The sequence below is a fragment of the Peromyscus eremicus genome, chromosome 8a (genome assembly GCF_949786415.1).
Source record: "Peromyscus eremicus chromosome 8a, PerEre_H2_v1, whole genome shotgun sequence".
Lineage (NCBI taxonomy): Eukaryota > Metazoa > Chordata > Mammalia > Rodentia > Cricetidae > Peromyscus > Peromyscus eremicus.
In genome coordinates, this window is record NC_081423.1 from 49240978 (window position 1) to 49259982 (window position 19005).

General features: G+C 44.9%; 1 protein-coding gene across 1 annotated transcript in view; it reads right to left on the bottom strand.

Moving 5' to 3' along the window:
- The window catches only part of Dnah9 (dynein axonemal heavy chain 9), a 346197-nt gene that overhangs the window by 83069 nt on the left and 244123 nt on the right, over positions 1-19005 (bottom strand). The window contains exons 50-52 of the mRNA XM_059270927.1: positions 13284-13709; positions 3878-3997; positions 334-522 (exon numbers count right to left, since the gene is read on the bottom strand). Of these exons, the coding sequence (XP_059126910.1) occupies positions 334-522; positions 3878-3997; positions 13284-13709 (735 nt within the window). The remainder of the gene's footprint in view (positions 1-333; positions 523-3877; positions 3998-13283; positions 13710-19005) is intronic.

Consider the following 19005-nt stretch of genomic DNA (forward strand, 5'->3'; position numbering starts at 1 on the left):
CAGAGAGATCCTTTGGTGTCTCCCAGATTTTACCACTTGGAAATGAGCCAGGAGGTAGAGGTCATCAAAGAACCAGAGCATGGAGAACCAGAGCACAGAGTTCCCATGAGAACCCCTTTAAGGCATGGTTCTAGGTGGACCAGAGGACAGAGGACCATATAATGCCTGGCAGTGGAGAGGATATGAGTGTGTATGTATCCCATGCCTGACACTCAAGTGGGAGTGTCAGTGCATACGCAAGGAGTACTGGAAGGTTTGGGTTATGATGGTCACATGATCTCAGTGGTACACACAGGCTGACAGTCAGGACAAATTCAGGCCATACGTACGTACTTTCAACTGGCTCAGATAGGGTTTCCAGGTCCTATCCATGAGGCTCTTTCGGTATTTTTTGGTAAAGAAGCCCAAGTAGGAGATGAAAGCTGTAGTGAGAAGAATGTCTCCACATAATGTCCTTTCCTGCTGTTTGAAGTTCTGCACAGCCTCGGCCCACCTGATGTTTTCAGAAGCGAGTCCTCCAACCTACCAAGGGCAAAAAGGAGAGAGAAGCATCAGATGGATCCCACAGAGCTGTGTATTTAGTCAAGGAGGTCACACGCCATATGTCCACAGCACAAAGTCCCAGTAAACCATTGTGCATCCTTCTCCACCATGTGGCCCTTTCCATCAGCCATGTCCTGGCTGCAGGTGACACTCCAGCACACAAGCCCCTACTCTGTGTTGTACATCACATGGACTGTGCAATGATAACAGATTCTGGATGCTGGCTGCAGGGCTCTGCCCTTTCTACATGTGGAGATGGCTCTACCAATTCCATGGGTTGTTGTGAGGACCGAAGATGTTCATGCGTGTTACCACTCAGCATAGTGCGTGGTCTGTAGGACACATTAGAAAATTAGGCTTTTCTTCTTTCTTCTCCCTAAGTGTTAGAGATATGAAAATAAAGTCAAGTCTATGTGCCCTAAACAATTTTCCAGTGGGTGGGAAGATAGAGGTGAATAAAGGCAGTGATAGGAAGTGTACACACATGAGTGTGTACAAAGTGCCAGGACTGCAGAACACATCCCAATTGGCCTGGCTCATATTTGGAAGATATCTCTTTCCTTGAGAGAAGATTGTCATACATTGTTAGAGCTAGCAAAGCAAGATGTGATTTGCCAACACACCATGGCCCTGCCCCATTCTTCGATTCGAACAGTGAAGTCCAAGTTTCCTTACAGAATCTCTGTTGGTGGAGACAGCAGTGGCTTCAGCCGGTCCCGTAGCCTCTCACGGAAATGTACATGGCGAAGTCTCTATCTGATGGAGAAGGCTGTGCTGAGTTTTATAAGTCAGGTGAGGCGCTAGATGGGAGGCAGGCTAGCCAGATCTGGCTGATTTCTTGCGTGTCAGCAGGGTGCCCTCTCTGAACCAAATTGTTTGGTGAAGTTGGTCATCTCAAGGTTGCGCAGCAGCCTGTCCCACCTGTACTGTGGCGACACATTTTCCTGCCTGACCTTGCATCCAAGCTGATAACAGTCTTTGAGATTGTTTGGGACTATGTACTTAACATGCTGTCCTCCTATGTGCTCAGCCTGTTTAACTCTGACCTGCCTTTATGAGAACAATGTAACCAACCTCACCATGTTTTGCCCATTCCATGTAATCAGCTAAGCTAGTAATAAACTAATAGCCCAATAGTAATAACCTAAGCTAGTGCGTAGCTTTAATCTTAAATTATGTACTTCCATGCTCCTGACCCATAATATAGTATGCGTATGTATATGCTGTGGTAATTATTTACTGAAAGCAAAACAACTTTAAAACAAATATCCCATAAGTCCTGGAAGCAACATGTTATTGGTTGCTAAGATCTGTGTGGTTTTTGAGTGCTATCCTGGGTCAGTCATGGTCAGTACAGTAACTTCTTCCCTGTAAAACTCTGTTAAAGATTCCTGTTAAAAAATATTTCCCATTTAATTCCCGTATCATTAATTTCTGTTCAGTAAACACAGAGCCAAGTCCTTTGTTAGGGACAGACAGCAGGTACAGGTTAGATAAATACAGCAGACAGGCCACAGACCACGAACACGAGGCAGTGAAGACACGGGGAAAGAAATGGAGAATTCATACTTATGCTCATTCTTGGTCTAAACTACTCCAAGGGGAAATCTATTTTCTGTTTTAGTGCAACATCAGAGTATATGGCAACTGGCACACATGTGGATTGGTGTCTTCACTAAGCCATCGCTCAGTCCAGTGGTGGCCACAACACGTGGCTTAAGGAAATATGGCTGTAGCTGGATTAAGTGAGGAAGGAATTTATTATCATTCTCTTGTCTGTGGTGAGGGTGGTGCTGTGAAGACCACAGAGTAAAGAGAAATCACTCTCAGCAGAAGCTGCTCTCTAGTCTCTGCAGCTGAATGTGAGAGAAACACGAGCCAGGAGGAATTTTAAAAGGCCACAAATTCTTTGACCTCTCATCAAAAGTGGATGCTGAAGTCAGGCATGGTGGGTCACTTCCATAGTCCAGGACTCTAGCAGCTGAGGCAAGAAGACTGAGTTTGCAACCAGCCTAGACTACAGAGTGAGAGCCTATCTCAACAATGACAACAACAACAACAACAACAACAACAACAACAACAACAACAAAGCCAGACACAAGGCAAAAAGAAGAGTTATCCATCTCCCTCCCCTTGACTCGTAACTATTTAGATGGACTAAGGCAGAAGCGACAGACACTGTGCTAGATTTTGGCCCCAGGTTTTATGAGAGTGACACATTCTACCTCCTGTCTCTCTGCACACTCACTTGTAGAGTCCTGGGGTAGGATAGAACATCTCTGTAGGGTGATGCTACTAGAGAGATTTCATGGAGACAGAGAGAGGCCCTTCTGAGTTCACCCTACTAGCCTTACCTGCCAAGGTACCTATCAGGTGAAGGAAGTTATTCTGGACTCTCCAACCCAGCCCAGCCCCACGTGAATAACCCTGAATTCTCCAGGCATGGAGATAACACAGCAAGCTAAACTCTACCCAAAGCCCTGCCCCCACAAGACTGTGAAATCTTATAGAATGGTTACTGTGGTATTTTTCTCTTCTAAAACAGGTTGGTTTATTGCATTCCTCTGAATGAAGAAGGAAAGTACCATTAGTCTGAATCTCATAAACACAGCCTGGACTGTGAAGCCCTCCAACACCAGGTCCCAGCAAACCAATTCAGGAGACAAAATGCCGCTTCAACCCCTTCAGTACTTTCTTCTGGCCCCACACCCACCAATACCAGTTCTCTCCTACCCCAACTAAGGATGGCATATCTACACTTGCTCCCGAGTTAATTTTTTTGGGGGGTGGGGGGTAATTTGTTACATAGCAACACACATGCTAAAATAAACACCTTTGTCCTGACATTGTTTTCTCTGGAAGGCCAGAACCTGCCCATCTCTCCACTATTTCCCTATGTGTACACAGAGGTGTGCACAAATGAGGTCACATCCAGAAATGTTCAGGGTCAGTCAGTTTCCTTCCTTTCTGCTTCTCAGCCCCTAATCTTGCACTTTATGATCAAATATTACATGGATAAGAACTCTGGAATTGACCCACAGAATGCCGGCTTCTCTGGCCCAGGCATATCCAGGAAGCATGGCCACACAGCCGCTGTCTAGTAGGTCCAGCGTACCTGTCTAACTACCTCTTTCCGACATCAGCTTTTTGACCAGAGATGACCGAGAAGCCACACTTCTCAGGTCACACAGTCCCTGCATCTCTGCACATTTTAATACCCCCCCTCCCCCACCCCTTCCCAAGGCCAGTCAAAGCTGCACTGAGCTGAGCTCATCCAGTCACACTTCTGGGGCACTTGACAAACTCTGCTAATGTAATTAGAGCTCAGGCTCACCAGGCGGTTTGCAAGGGAGATGGTGCCTGCGGTCACTTCCGCTTCTTGCTGACACTTGAGTTTCTCTGCCGTTGCTTTCTCAAACTTGGCAGTGAGCTTGGCCAGGTTTTCATTAAGGTGCTGTGGAGGAAGGAACGCAAAGTTGGTCAGTAATTACAAGCCACCTCTTAGTGCTTCCGAGATAAGGCTTCATGAGAAGAGGATTCTGAAGGGAATGCTGGGTAGGGGGAGGGAGGCCAAGAGACAAAGAACAACAAGGAAGAGGGGAGGAAAGGAAGCCAAATGAGGGGTGATCTCAGGCAGCACCCCAGAGACAGCCTCAGCTTCTTCCTGCAGGGGGCGCCTGGGATGAAAGCCCAGAGATGTCTGATCAAAGCTGAGCGCTCCCAGCTTGTGTAAAGGCAATGAGGTGAGATGGACATGGAGCAGAGCAAAGGGACAGAAAAAGTCCCACCTCTCTTTGGGCGGGGGAAGGGGTTCGGTGAGATTACAAAGCACAGGTGTTGCTGTTGGAGGCAAAAGCACATCACAGCTGGAGAAGCAAGAATATGGCTGCAGGCCCCTGGAGGGGGACTTGGGAGTGCCACGGACCAGATGTGCCGCACTAGGCTGAGGCTGGGCTGGCCTTCCTTTACGGGAACTTTTACTTAGCCCTCATCCATTTTCCGCCATCATCATAAGGGCTGGATGTTTTTCAGAAAAGACATAGCTTCAATTTTCCTCTGAATTTATCAGGAATTAAGAAGGGAAACATGACACTTGTCACTTTCAGAGTGTATATTCTCGTTGGTGAAGACACAGGGACACACAGCAGATACTTCTGCAAACGTCTGTGCCTATGCGGTAACTAAAGTCCAGGCTGCTTTGCTGGCCCTTGCCAAGGTGTAAGATAGGCAGATAGTGTCTGAGTTCACACTACTAGCACTTTAAAAAAGCAGCGGGCATTGGATTAATGATAGCAGACTGAACATACCCATCACCTTGTCTTCTTCCCAAGCAATCACTAAAGTGATTAGGAAATAATTTCAACGGTCATCAGCTCCCTGCACCATGTGAATCAATGGGCATTACTCAGGGGTGGGAGAGTCAGTCCATCCAGCAGGATGGTGGAAGTCCACACCAACGGAGGTGTTGGATGGCTGGAGAAAGGCAGAGGAGTCTGTGGCTTCCATGGGTCACCACAAAAGCTATTTATCTTCAGAACCTCCATCAACTGGAGATTCTGGAAGTGTGACTGAGTGGGTGGTCAGAAGGAGAGCTAACTGGAAGCCTATTGGCACCCCAACAAGCATCTCTATCCAAATGTCCAGTGCAGCATCACCATGAAGGAGAAACTCTGGCACTTCAGATGCATCCAGCATAGCTCATCTGATCTTAGAAATAAATCTTATCAGTCAGACCTGCCTCTTTGTCTGCAGAGATAATACCAGCTTTTAAAAAATGCATCTTTAAATTGCTGACATTTTCATACTTATACACAGTGCACAGTGACTATATTCATTCTACCCTGTTATTCTCTCCTATCCCCACCATCCCTGCTAAGCCCCCTTCTCTCTGCTAGCCGCCCTCCAGCTTTCGTGTCTTTGCAGGTTCTCCATGGGCAGTCACAGCTGCTGTGTGTTCATTAACACAGTGGCCATGCCATTTTAGCTTCCTCCGAGACACCACAGACAGAAGATGTCAGCAACTGCCTAGATGAACGTAAGCAACAAGAGGGAAGCAATGACCGGAGGGAAAGACAGGGCTCCCCATAGCAACAAGAACAGCACGAAGGGCCTTGGGACCAGGTCTCAGAGAGGTCCAAGATGGCTCAGCTACAAGGTCTTGGGACCAGTTCTCAGAGAGGTCCAAGATGGCTCGGCTACAACACGAGAACGGGAGTTTATTAAATGGAGGTGAGAACTAAACCACTGTTGGGAATCACCCTTTTATTGTTAATGTAAACAAACAATAGCGATTGGGGTGTGGGTAAAAAAGAGGAACTTAGAAACCATGCACGACTTCAGACATCTCCCAATAAGCCTGTGAAAATGAACAGTGCCAGCAGGGTGAGGGAAGGCGGAGGACAAAGTTAGGAGGTTCAACATCCGATCTGCTTGTATTGCAGAAGATTACAAAGGAAATGGAAGAGAGATTGCTGAAGAAGAAAACAATATGTCAGGAGGGCTGAAGACAGTAGGTCTCCCCATGTCAGCATGAATAATATAAAAGAATGGGATATTAGTGTGATGGGAAAAAGAGGGAGCTGTATGGAGGTGGAGGGGTTTAAGTGAAGATCAAAGTTGGGGATGGGATAGGGAAGACAAGAGGGTGGGCTTTATCTCAAACTAAGAAGGTATGGAAAAGCCATATGGAAGCCTACTATTTTATAAGATTATTAAATGTGTAATTTAAAAAGAGTTTGAAAGGAGATACCCTGCCTTGGGTGGGTAATACTCCTCTGAGAAGGAAAATCAAAGTGCCAAGGTATGGGATGCCCTCTTAAGAATCACTGATCAAGGAGGCCACAGGGGTCATCCCAAACAATGCGGGCCATTGCCATTTCTCTCTATTGCACACTAGAACTAGATGGTAAGACCCTGGTGCTGAAGATACCATAAACTTTGTTGGCAGGATAAAGAGCATCGAGCTGTAACTGACCTGGAAGCTTCCTCCCTGCTGGCTAGCTTTCATAGTCCTAGAAGGTGCCAAGCAGGCTGCTGGGAGGGAAAAGTCACTAGTATCCTTACCCAGCTGTGAACCTTACAAACTACAACCACCACTGGCCAAAGAGGATGCACCTCCTGGTGCAATAATGCCATGGCTGCTATGGGGGTAACCAGCTGCTTTCACCACAGGAGGGAACTCATACCTTGGCCTGTAAACCAGGCCCCAATTCCATAATGGAGGTGGTCATAGACTCTGTGTGGGGGAACCTACTGCTGTTGTTTTGCTAAGTGCACACATTGTTGAATTGTCTTCTAAACATTTATGTTCACACTCATAGATTAAGCATGGTCAGAGTAGCTTCTGTTTGCCGCGAGTAGTTGGTGGTCAACACACAGACTCTTAACTGGTCAAAGCACTGAAAATTAAGTGACTGTGGAGTATTCAGCCCTAAAAGGGACATGGACAGCACTTCCTGTGGGGCTCAGGGCACATTGCAGAAGTGTGTGTGTGTGTGTGTGTGTGTGTGTGTGTGTGTGTGTTATGTGGTGTGGTGTGGTGTGTGTGTGTGTATGTGTGTATGTGTGTGTATGTGGTATGGTGTATGTGGTGTGGTGTGGTATGTGTATGTGTGTGTGTGTGTATGTGTGTGTGTGTAGGTGTGTGTGTGTGTGCATGTGTGCATGCATTGGTGCAGGGAGGCAGGAAAAGGGAGGCTATAAAGGCCAGAAGATGGGCAATTGTGCTGGGAAACGCTGGCTTCTGGACATGCCATGGTTGTTCTACTAAACTCAGAGCAGTTGTGGTTACCTGCACAGGATCTGTCTAAGACTGAGCCTGTTGTCCATCATTTTACCATGGATGAGAGAGAGGCTGATGAGGCTCCACCCTTCTCTGAGGGTCTATTGACAGTTAATCGTTCCTGGGGAGGAACTGTCATTTTCTTCAACAATGTAGCCACTGGTAAGTTTCCCATGCCAATAAATCACCCCATCTATGCTTATGCAAGCAACCCTAGTTAAACTCAGTGGGATACACACACACCTGTGCACACACAGAAGTAAGAGCAGGATTAGGAAGGTTTCAGTGGGAAAGAGAAAGCTAAGAAAGGTAATAAGCTATGTATTAAAATGATCAAAATTCATCACATACATGTATAGAATTGTGAAGAAATAAAGAATGAAAGCTGAGTACATCAGTGCTGGGCAGCAGGTGTTACAAATAAGAAGGTCAAAGGGCTTCTGGATAGGTGAGCATCACATGGGTCAGGAGGTTGACAGTTCAGAAATGAACAGTTCAGATTTCCACATGCTGCAAAGTTCTAACTTGAGTTTGTTAGCAAAATAAACACATTACCAGACTGTAACTCTTCTGAAAATTGGCTTCTCCCTTACCACTTCACTTTCCTGAGAAAGTGACTTGAGGATGGGATACAGCAAAATAAAATAATAAACTAAGAAAGGAGGTGTTAAGGGGTTCAGACACCATTGAAAACAGCTCAAGAAATAAACCAGTGGTCCTTGCTCATCCTCAGCACTGACTGCAACTCTGAACTTCTCTGAATAAGGGAGGAAGATACTGGAGACAGCGACATGACGGAGCACCTGGCTGGGGGGAGAATGGATAAATAATGGCAGCTACACAAAAGGAAATCACAGATATAATCTAATTAAGGAAGATAGAAACTCCACGGGGGAAAAGAGGCGGTAAAAAAATTAAAAAACGACCCAGGTTTCATTTCCAGCAGCTACATGGTGGATCACAACCAGCTGCAACTCCAGTTACAGGGGATTTGACACCCTTGTCTGGTCCCTGAGGACAACTGGGTATATGTGCAGTGCACATATATACATGTAGGCAAGCATGCATAACACATAAAAATACTTTTTAAAAAGAAAATAAAATTATTGTGTATCACTTAGATCTATTGTGAACAATAGAGATGTTCACATAATATCAATGGAAGTTACTGACTCTTTAAATTTTCATGAATCAGTCTATGGACAGAGACACTTAGTTTTGGTTACAGAAGCCAATGTAGCTAGTTTTGGCCATGGCAATCACAAAACAGAAATAATGTCATGACGACAGACATTGGGAGGGAGAGGATGAGAGAAGAGCAAAAGTTTGGGATGATAGACAGCTTCATCCTGAAAGATGAGGCTCCCAGGAAGCCACCCCTACACAATGGAGCAAGAAATAAAAAGCACTGGCATCTAAAACTAGTTGTCATAAATTTTCTAGGAAGATGTCAAAATCAACAACTTAGACCAGTCAGATGCCTGAACAAGACACAGGGAGTAGAAATAGCAGCCTAGCATTAAGAACAGAGCAAGGAGATATTGAGAACCGGCCAGATAGGAGTCCAGCATTAGGCAACAGGTACTGATGGGCGGATGGCAAAATGCGACATGGCCATTCACTCCAATATGAAGACACTAGTTAATTGCAGGGCAGTGAATAATATAGGGGGATCTTCTGGTTATGTGTATAATGGCCAGAAATCCTATTTCTATGTAAAATTTCTGATATGTTCAATATTAGCAATTGTCTGAGTCACTGTTCTACTGGAATGAAGAGATACTTTAACCATGACAACTCTTATAAAAGGAAGCATTTCATTGGGGGCTTGCTTAGAGTATCAGAGGCTTAGTTCATTATCATCATGGCAGGGAGCATGGGGGCAAGCAGGTGTGGTGCTGGAGAAGTAACTGAAATCTCTAGATCTTGACCTGCAGGCAGCAGGGTGTGTGTGTGTGTGTGTGTGTGTGTGTGTGTGTGTGTGTGTGTGTGTGTGAGAGAGAGAGAGAGAGGGGGGGTGGGGTGGGGTGGGGTGGGTGTAGGTGGGGGGGTGGGGGGGTGGAGACATTGGATGCCTGGCATGGGCTTTTGAAACCTCAAAGCCCACATTTAGTGACACATTTCCTCCACCAAGACTACACCTTCCAATCCTTCTCAAATAGTGCCACTCCCTGATGATTAATCATTCAAATATATGAGCCTATGGGGGCCATTCTTATTCAAACCACCACAACAACTACTCGCTCATATATTTGAATGCTTGGTCCCCAGTTGATGAACTATTTGGAAGTCTTTGGGTAGTCTTTGAGGTTTCAAAAGCCCATGCCAGTCCCAGTCTCTCTCTTCCTTTCCCTCTGCCTTGTACTTGCAGATCAGGATGCAAAGTTCTCAGCTGCTGCTCCAGCACCATGCCTATCTGCTCTCTGTCATGGCGAGCATGTACTAACCCTCTGAAACCATAAGTAAGTTCTGGATTAAATGCTTCCTTTGATAAGAGTTGCCTTGGTCATGGTGTCTCTTCCCAGTAATAGAATATTAACTAGGACAGCAACTTCTTAAGTCATCTGCAAATATGAGATCTAGGCCCAAGGAGACAGGTCAGCTCTGAGATGGCCTTCACTGGGCAAAGCAGATCAAAAAATTAAAAGAGGATGTTGTTTCTTATGAGGACCTTTCTCTACTATTTGATATTTTCCCTGCTCTATGATAATTTCCAACTTGTTCTTATTGCTATTTTGCTTTATAAATTGTAATGTCAATACATGCTTATTGCAGAAAATGAAAATGAGATGACCAAACAAAAGCCATCCAAAATCTACCACTTAGAGACCAAACACAGTCAACAAAGCAAGTGTGTGTATGTGTACAAGTGTACATGTTTTAAAGTGTGTATATACATGTGTGAAAGGAGAAGGCTATAGTGACCTCAGCAGCACCTGGAGAGGCATCTCCTTGGTCCAGGTGAGCCTCCATGGAAAGGATGGGTTCTCTTTCTCTCTGATGTAGTAGTTAAGTATGCGGTCATGTTCTTGGGATGTTAATACGCGAATGTATAAGTACAGGAAGAAGAGGAGGTTGTTAAAAGCAGAAAATATTTTGGCAGAAAAGAAACATTTCCTATGGTAGCCAAGTGTTCTTAAATATTCTTCTTGCATTCCCAGGTTGAGTGGGCCCATCATATGAATTTGGCTCCTGGAAAGGTATAAACATTTAAAAAACATCCCCTCTGGACCAAATGTTCCTTTAGTTAAAATAACTTGAGTAAAAAAGTCTTTTAAAATTCAGTTCTTTACACTTTTCTGGAAGAGACTGAACAATATGAAAATTATTAGGAAGTCCTCCTCCGCCCAAAAAAAGGGGCAGCGGGGCTGCTTAAGGTATGTTGTACTAATGGAAGGCTGGTTATGGCCATTACCACCTCTTCTAAGGAAATGGTCCAAGAACACCCAGGTTTACAAAGCAGGTATTTAGAGGAGATTAGTTTCTTCACCAAAGTTATTATTGTTATTTATTAAGATGCTATGGATTGAGCATCTTAAAGATGTTAGCATTGGGCCCCAGCCCCAGTCTCAAGGATTTGCGATACACAGAGAGACTGTCTGCCATGATCTTCCACCGAGAGCCTTCCTGTGCCTATTTTCACCTGACCGTCGATAAACCCATGCTGCACGAGATGTGCACGCAGCACATCTACAATCCTACTTGTCAGTCTGTGAAACCTGCTTTATCACTGCCAGGCGTTCGCAGCAAGAGTCTTGTTTGCCCGGGATGCATGTGGGGGAAATAGATATCCAGGACGTTGTTTGGCTTACGCTGGATCCTGGCAACAACTGAACTCATGCCCGTGGCTGGATGTGTGTGTGTGACTGACAGTGCTGGAAGCAAGGTGGGGGTGGGTGAGGGGGAAGCAGTCACAGTGAGGATCACGGTCCCCAAGGCCCTTCTTGCTGTTTTCTTTGTCACAGGCTGCCTCTGGCTCATGCTCCACGCATGGTTGTCTTCCATCCCCAGGCTAATCCCCTGAGGCAGGTACTGTTATCCTGTCTACTTCCCTTCAGGGAACTGAAGTTTGGGCCTACTGAAGACACAAGAAATAAATATCCCAGCTGAGATTGAAGTCAAGGTCTGTTGAGATGGACGCATCACTTATTTATTTTTAAAATTTTAATCATTTTTTCGTGTAATATATTTTGATCATATTCTTCCCCCTCCCCTAACTCCTCTCGGGTTCTTCTTACCTGTCCACCCAAGCCAACTTCATCTTCTTTTTCTCTGTCTCACTCTCTTGGAAAAAAGCAAACCAGGGAAAACAACAATAACAAAAACCAGTAGGATAAAAAAATAGCAAAACCAATAAAAAAAAGTAGACAAAAAAACCCAAAATAAAACATGAGTTCATTTTCTGTTGGCCAACTATTTCTGGGCTTTTGTACCGCCCTGGATTATGGCTGTTATATCCAGTGACACTCCACTGGAGAAAACCGTTTTTTCCTTTCCCAGCAGGTATTCATTGGGAATAGCTTCTGGTTAGGGGTGGGACTTTGTGGAGAAGGGCAGATTTTTTTTTTCTTTTTTTGGTTTTTCGAGACAGGGTTTCTCTGTGTAGCTTTGCACCTTTCCTGGAACTCACTTGGTAGCCCAGGCTGGCCTTGAACTCACAGAGATCTGCCTGGCTCTGCCTCCCGAGTGCTGGGATTAAAGGTGTGCGCCACTACCGCTGGTGTGGGCAGATTTTTAACTATACTATTTTAAAGATGACTACCTCTCACTTTGCTAATTTTTAGTCTTTTTGACTGAGAGTCAAGCCTAGGGCATTATGTGTGCTAGGCAAGAGCTCTACCAAGCTGCCTGCTTGCTACTAAGTCAGTTAGTATCCATTTCAATGGTAAAAGTGAAATTCAAAGGCAATCTTCTCTCTGGAACGGTGGTTCTCAGCCTTCCTAATGCTGAGACCCTTTAATACAGTTCCTCATGTTGTGGTGACCCCCTAACCTTAAAATTATTTCCATTGTTACTTCATAACTGTAATTTTGCTACTGTTATGAATTGTAATGTAAACAGCTGATATGCAGGATATCTGGTATGTAACCCCTGTGAAAGGATCATTCAACCCCCAGGTTGAGAACCATTGCTCTAGTAGGTGTAATCCCAAGGTCACAACAACCCTTCACACCTGAGTGAAACAGACTAATGATGTATAGTGTCTATAAATGCCAACAAGCCTCAGATGGAGCAAGGACCACTATAACCCACAACATACTACTTATTTACTTAATCTCCTTTTGTAGCCCAGGCTGGCCTCAGACTCAGGATACTAATCCTCAGGCTCCTGAGTGCTGGTACTCCATCATGATGACTTGTTTTTAAAACTTCCATAGAAAAATGACCATCTCACTCACACATCACACCCACATCTTCACACTGCAGGAAGTGAGACAGACTGACAGCTCGTCAGAATCGGAAATAATGGGTAGAAAAGGTAACATTAAGACAGCTCTAACCCACATTTCAAGGGAGAAAAATATCTCAAAGCCGTAACCTTTTGTTCTTTACTATCAAAAGTACAATAGCATTTAATTCCTATTTGACTGATGTGAGAGCAACTGAGACTCCATTGATTCTGTTCTTAGTCTGCTATGTGTCCCTGGGACTCTTCTTTCCTCATAGGAGAGTAATATGCGTTCCTCTCCCCTCCCCTCTTAACCCACCCCCTTTTTTTTTTTTTTTTTTTTTTTTAGCCCAGAGCAATGTACCAACTGCCCAGTGAGTTTTTCTTGTCTGGTCTATGTGTGTTGGAAAAAGAAATGGAAAAACTGTCCCAGTTGAAAGGGGATGAAATTTTGCATGAGCATTTGATTTCTCCTTAGGCATCATGTTGTTAGGCTCTGGTGGTGGCCAGGGTTTTCTATGTATTCTATAGGTTGACAGTGTTGGGCGGGAGGGTTCTAAGTTCACTTACAGTGATCTTGGCTTTGATGGCTGCCAGTTTCTCCTGGGCAGCTGTGAGGTCCGAGGTGGCTTTGTTCAAAGCCTGGCGCTTTGGTTCCACATCACAGAAGACCTCGTAGAACCTCACAATGTTTATGACCCAAGAGCAGAGGCCTGCAGCTGCATAGGACTTGGTGGCCACCAACTCTGGGTTGAATGCAGGGTCTTGCAGATAGGGCCTGATGGCTTTGAGGCAATTCTCATGAATGTTCTCCTTGTCAAAGTGGATTAGGGAATCCAGGAAGCTGTCCACCTTGGCCATGGTGATCTTGGCAGCCTTCCAGCTGCGGTCCTTGGGCACCTTGCCCCCTGGGGCCATGAGTACCATCACTGCAGCGCTGACATTGCTGACGGCCAGAGGTGGGGAACCAAATGTCTTCAGCTCCGTCAGGTTGGTCTGAGAAGAGAGGAGGAGGTTGTTAGAGGAAAATGGATGAGCTCTCTTTGTCCTGGGCCGCTAATGGAGTTAGGCTGTGGGGTGATCAATCTGAAAGAGCTGCTTTGAAGCCTGCAGCAGCCCTCTGAATTTTAAATATCATGACTCATCAAAGGGGAAGCAAAGTGACTCCCCAGTGGCTGCAGACTTCCCTGAACGGTTACCCGAGACTCAGCTATGTTCTTCCAGCACTAAGTGACTTACAGCCCATTAGAAACGCACTGTTATTTCACATCTAGCTGAGAAAGAAAAGGATGCCAATACACTCTGAAACATGCAGCATGACATGAATAAAAGATAAGGTTATTATAAATTAATTTCCATCTTGAATTGAAGAGGATAGCACTGAAACTCAACTGTTTTTTTTTTTCTTTTAATTAAACTGCTTTCTTCCCTGAGCTCATTCTAAATACACTTGACTGTCCTGAATGCGCAGTGGTATTTTTGCCAAGAAATAATTCAGACAGAAAGCCAGGAGTGGCTTGAGAGTCAGCTGCCTCTGACTGGTCTCAGGTGTGTCTTTTGCTACAGAAAGAAGTTGACCTTGATCTCAGGCCTCAGTGTCCTCATCTGTAACCCGGAAGTGTTGACTATGACACTTAAGTTTCCCAGCTCTCGGTGCCCTCCTCTAGAACCTGGAATCCGGGCATCAATAATCTGGACATGAAATTGTGGCTGCCAGGGATGAACATGTGGAGTTGATTCAAGGGAAGCTGTAACACCCACTGAGAAAGACCCGAAAGCTTGTTTTTGCAAGGGTGACTTTTAAGGTGGGTGGGGAGGATCTTATTTCAAAGTTGAAGATCTACAAATTAACTTGAACTGCTGTTGACCCTGGAAATCCAGTGAAGGGGATCAGTCTGGCACCTGAAAGAGGTGGGGGTAGGGTGGGGTAGATGCTCCATTTACTTTTTTTTCAGATTAAAAAAATGCTTTTAATTGAAATATAATTTTTTAAAATTTTATTTATTTATTATGTGATAATTACATCACTTCCTCCTTTCCTTTCCTCCCTCTGGCCTCTCTCAGTTATCTTCCCACGGACCCCTCCCACAATCCCCCTCAAGTTGATATCCTCTTTTTCTTTTATTATATTTGTGTATGTGTGTGAGCATGTAAACACAAATATATATAAATAGAACCTGCTGATGAGCCGCGCCGCCCCCCCCCCCCCCGCCCCCCCCCTTATTGGTTGTCCAGTCCAGAGTGGCCAGCCTTAAAACCATATACACACAAACACCCAAAATGGACTCAATAGTTTACATTCACTCTTGATCTCTTTTCCTATTTGATCATGACATTCTGTCAGTGGCAGGAGTAAAGCACAGCACAAATGTGAGTGGGTGCTAGCACATGTAGGGACATGTCTTGAGGAGATGAGGGAGGGTACAGGAAGGAATCACAAACTGGAGCAAGAATCTTCACTATCTAAACTAGTGAATTAGACATAGTCAGTGGATGGAATTAACAGAAACCATGTCTAAAGATATAGGAGGTGTGTAACCCAGTCTTATACCGTTATGATTTCAATGGAGTTCATTCCAACCATTTTCCTATCCATATATGTCTACCAGTCAATGGCGTGTGTTGGTCTAGGAGACGAAACCCCACTGGAGTTGAGCTGGGCTTTCTTTTACGGCTCCCTTGTCTAGGAAGCATGGGGACTGGGGCAGAGAACAGCATCCTCATGCTGAGTGTTCATAGGGAACTCTGGTTCTTGCTTCTGGGTCTCCCTGTGGAGTTCACGTCTGCATATTGATTTTCTCATGTTGCAAGGCACTTGGTCCAACTCTCTGCCCCTGGGACTCTGTCTTGCTTTTTCTTTCAGATTACAAATGTTTCCTGCTGGGACTTGGAAATGTCCTTGAAAGTATACGGCTGGGTTCCAAAGGTGGCAATGTCTATTACACAGTGATTTGGCTCTTTAAGAAGCATAATGGGAAGTACCTGGTTTAACAGCGGCGTGGCCTCTCGAAGAGGCTCCTGGGATTCAGGCCTCTTCTCTTCTTTGGCTGGAGGTGTAAACACTAGTTCCTACAATGATGCACCACCCTTGACAGAGACCTGATCTTGGTCATGAGCCACCAGAACCATAAGCCTGAACAAATCCGTATTTACTATAGGCAGCCAGTGTGAGGTATTTTTATAGCACCTCAACACTGACTAGTACACTTTTTTTGAGGGGGATTGGCTTATGAAGCCATTCGTATCTCAGGAGCTCTATAAGAACCTTTGTGGACTGGAGAGGTTCTTATAGACTCAGCAGTTAAGAGCACTGGCTACTCTTCCAGAGGAACCAGGTTCAATTCTCAGCACCCACATGGCAGCTCACAACTGTCTGTGACTTCAGTTCTAGGAGATCTGACACCTTCACACCAATGCATACAAAATAAAGTTAAATAAAATTATTTTTTAAAAAAAGAACCTTTGTTCCCAAGATGTTTGCATGGCTGATGTCACCCCATCCCTTAAGATCTTAATTTAAACATTCTTGACTCAGAGAGACTCTACCCACCAGTCTCTTCTCCTTTATCTTTTCCTATCTCGGTATTGTGGTGATATTGTGTCTCCAGTACATTGTGCACCCCAATAAACTTATCTGGGTGTCAGAGAACAGAACAGCCACTATATTAAACATAGGTTTAGGCAGTAGTAGCACATGCCTTTAATCCTAGCATTCCGGAGGCAGAGATCTGTCTGCATCTCTGAGTTTAAGCCACACTGGAAACAGCAATGCATGGTGACACACACCTTTAATCCCAGGAAGTGATGGCAGGAAGCAGAAAGGTATATAAGGCATGAGGACCAGGAACTAGAGCCTTTTTAAGCTTTTAGCTTTTAGCAGCAGTTCAGCTGAGATCCATTTGGGTGAGGACTCAGAAGCTTACAGTTTGAGGAAACAAGATCAGCTGAGGAATTGGCAAGGCGAGGTTGGCTGTGGCTTGTTCTGTTTCTCCAATCTTTCAGTGTTCACCCCAATACCTGGCTCCAGGTTTGTTTTTATTAATAAGACCTTTTCAGATTCGAGCTACACAGTATTATAGTGATTTTCTTCAGAAAACTTACTGTAATCTGAAATGATTATCATTTCTTCCTAGCTGATCTACAATAATCTTCCTCATGAGAACAGGGACCCCTGTTGAACTTTTAAGAACCCGTTTCCTCTGCTCAGAAGAAACTTCTCTAGCAGACATTCATCTAATTGGACATAGAATGGTTGAATGGGGTGAGTGAGTGATGGCAGCTTGGCTCACATCCTTAGCTTTGCAAGCAGAAGGGAAAAGGCTGTTCCTCCAACAAGAAGTCAACACTTGAAAATGACAAGGAGAAGATCTTGTTTAGTTAGGCATGGGTCTTAAGCCAGCCACCACAGGGCAGACAGTTCTAGTATAACTAGGAAGAACACAAGGTTGACAGGAACATTTCTCAGGAGGAAGTAGACCATATTTTCAGTGAACACACATTAGGAGCACTTGGCTGCACTCCACTTCTGTCTCATACGACAGATGAGAGGAATTCATCTCTCTCTGGGGCACTGGGGCAGGAGTCAAACATCATTAGAGTACTGTAAATACTGCTACAGAACTGTTAACGTTAATGTTTGTTAATGTTAATGACAGACCTTTATTATAAGCACCTCCTTTTCTTTGGTGTGTGTGTCTGCTTTCAATTAAACTTGGTTGAGTGCTTAGACCCTGATTTTCTTGCCTTTTGAATCTTTAAGTCAGTGGAGGAAAATATTTGTAATCCTCACCACCATGGCATCAGAAGCCCGGCCCTTCATTTGGAGAAATGACTGCTGTGGTTGCTGTAAACCTTCTTGTTGCACCCCCTTTCTGACTAAGTGAGCTATGCCACCTTCTGAATCACAGAAACCATCTGGCCCCTTCACCTTCCCTCCCCAGCTGCCTGCCCTGCACTCTGTTTCTCTGTTGCACATTTTCCCTCATAGCATCTGTTAGGTTTTACTACTTTGGATAACATAGCATTATTTGCCTCATTCTAGCTTCTGCTAGAATCTAAGTTTCCCAGAAGTAGGAATCTTACTTCATCCCTGCCTAGCACACAAAGGGCAATCAATAAGTCTTAGTTAAATGAATGAATGGATAAATAGATAAACAAATCAATGTATATGCCTATCGTTGGGTTAAATAGATATTTTGGATGTGTCAGGTATGGTTTTGAGTGTTAAAGATGGGGGATGAGTTAAATAAGAAAACCAAAATCCTATCGCTCATTCAAGTGAATAAAACAATGAAGAGATGCTTTTAAAACATTTTTAACATTTGTTTGCGCATGTATGTGTATGGGTCCATGTGCCACGGTGCATATGCAGACAACATGTGAGAGTGAGTTCTGTCCTCCTACCGTGTGGGTCCCAGGGATCAAACTTGGGTAGTAGAGTTTGGTAGCAAGTGTGTTTACCTACTGAGCCATCTTGCTGGCCCTTTCATAATGAGAGAAAAACCACGTATTCCAGTACTGATGGGACGTAGAATTGTTGGCATGTGAGGATTCCACTGTAGCTAAGGAGGTAGGTCTGGGAGGCCTGTTTGAGGCCCAACATTCCAGCCAAGATGTAAGGAGTGGGAAGGAACAGCTTTGCAGAGGTCTTTAGGAGATGGATGTTGGCTGATGAATCAGCAGATTGGAAGGCCATGGCAAGAACATAGACCCAGTAGCCACACTGGGCTGGGACTCAGATAGGCAATTTTTACTATTCTTTCTACCCGCCATTACAATCTCTCCTATCTCACCCCTAGCCCTATATCATCTGGTTTCAGGTGCCCCTACTCTCAACCTACCTCCATTCCCTGGGGACTCTGTCAGCTTAGCTCCACCAAGCTGAACCTTCTGGCCCTCCCTCCGAGACCATCCTCATTTCTTGTATTAGCTTCTAGTACACAAAAACATTTTCTACCAGAAACCCCCATTGGCCACACCTGGAAGGGACTCGCTCAGGCAGGTAATTTCACTATCTTTCCTATCCTCCATTATGATCTCTCCAGTCCTGCTCTCAGCCCTGTAGCATCTCGTTTGTAGTATCTCTCCTTACACCTCAACCCCATTTACTAGAGTCTCCAACTCTTGGTACAGACACAGGGTCACTTAGCCCTTCCATGTCTGTCTCTCTAAATATATTTGTTCCCTTCCCACCACACCCCCAACTCCCTGGCAATCCCATCTTTTGGTACGGAAAGGATCCCCCTATCTCTCTCTCCCAAAGCCCCTCTCAGCCTTTTCTCCTAGCCTATCA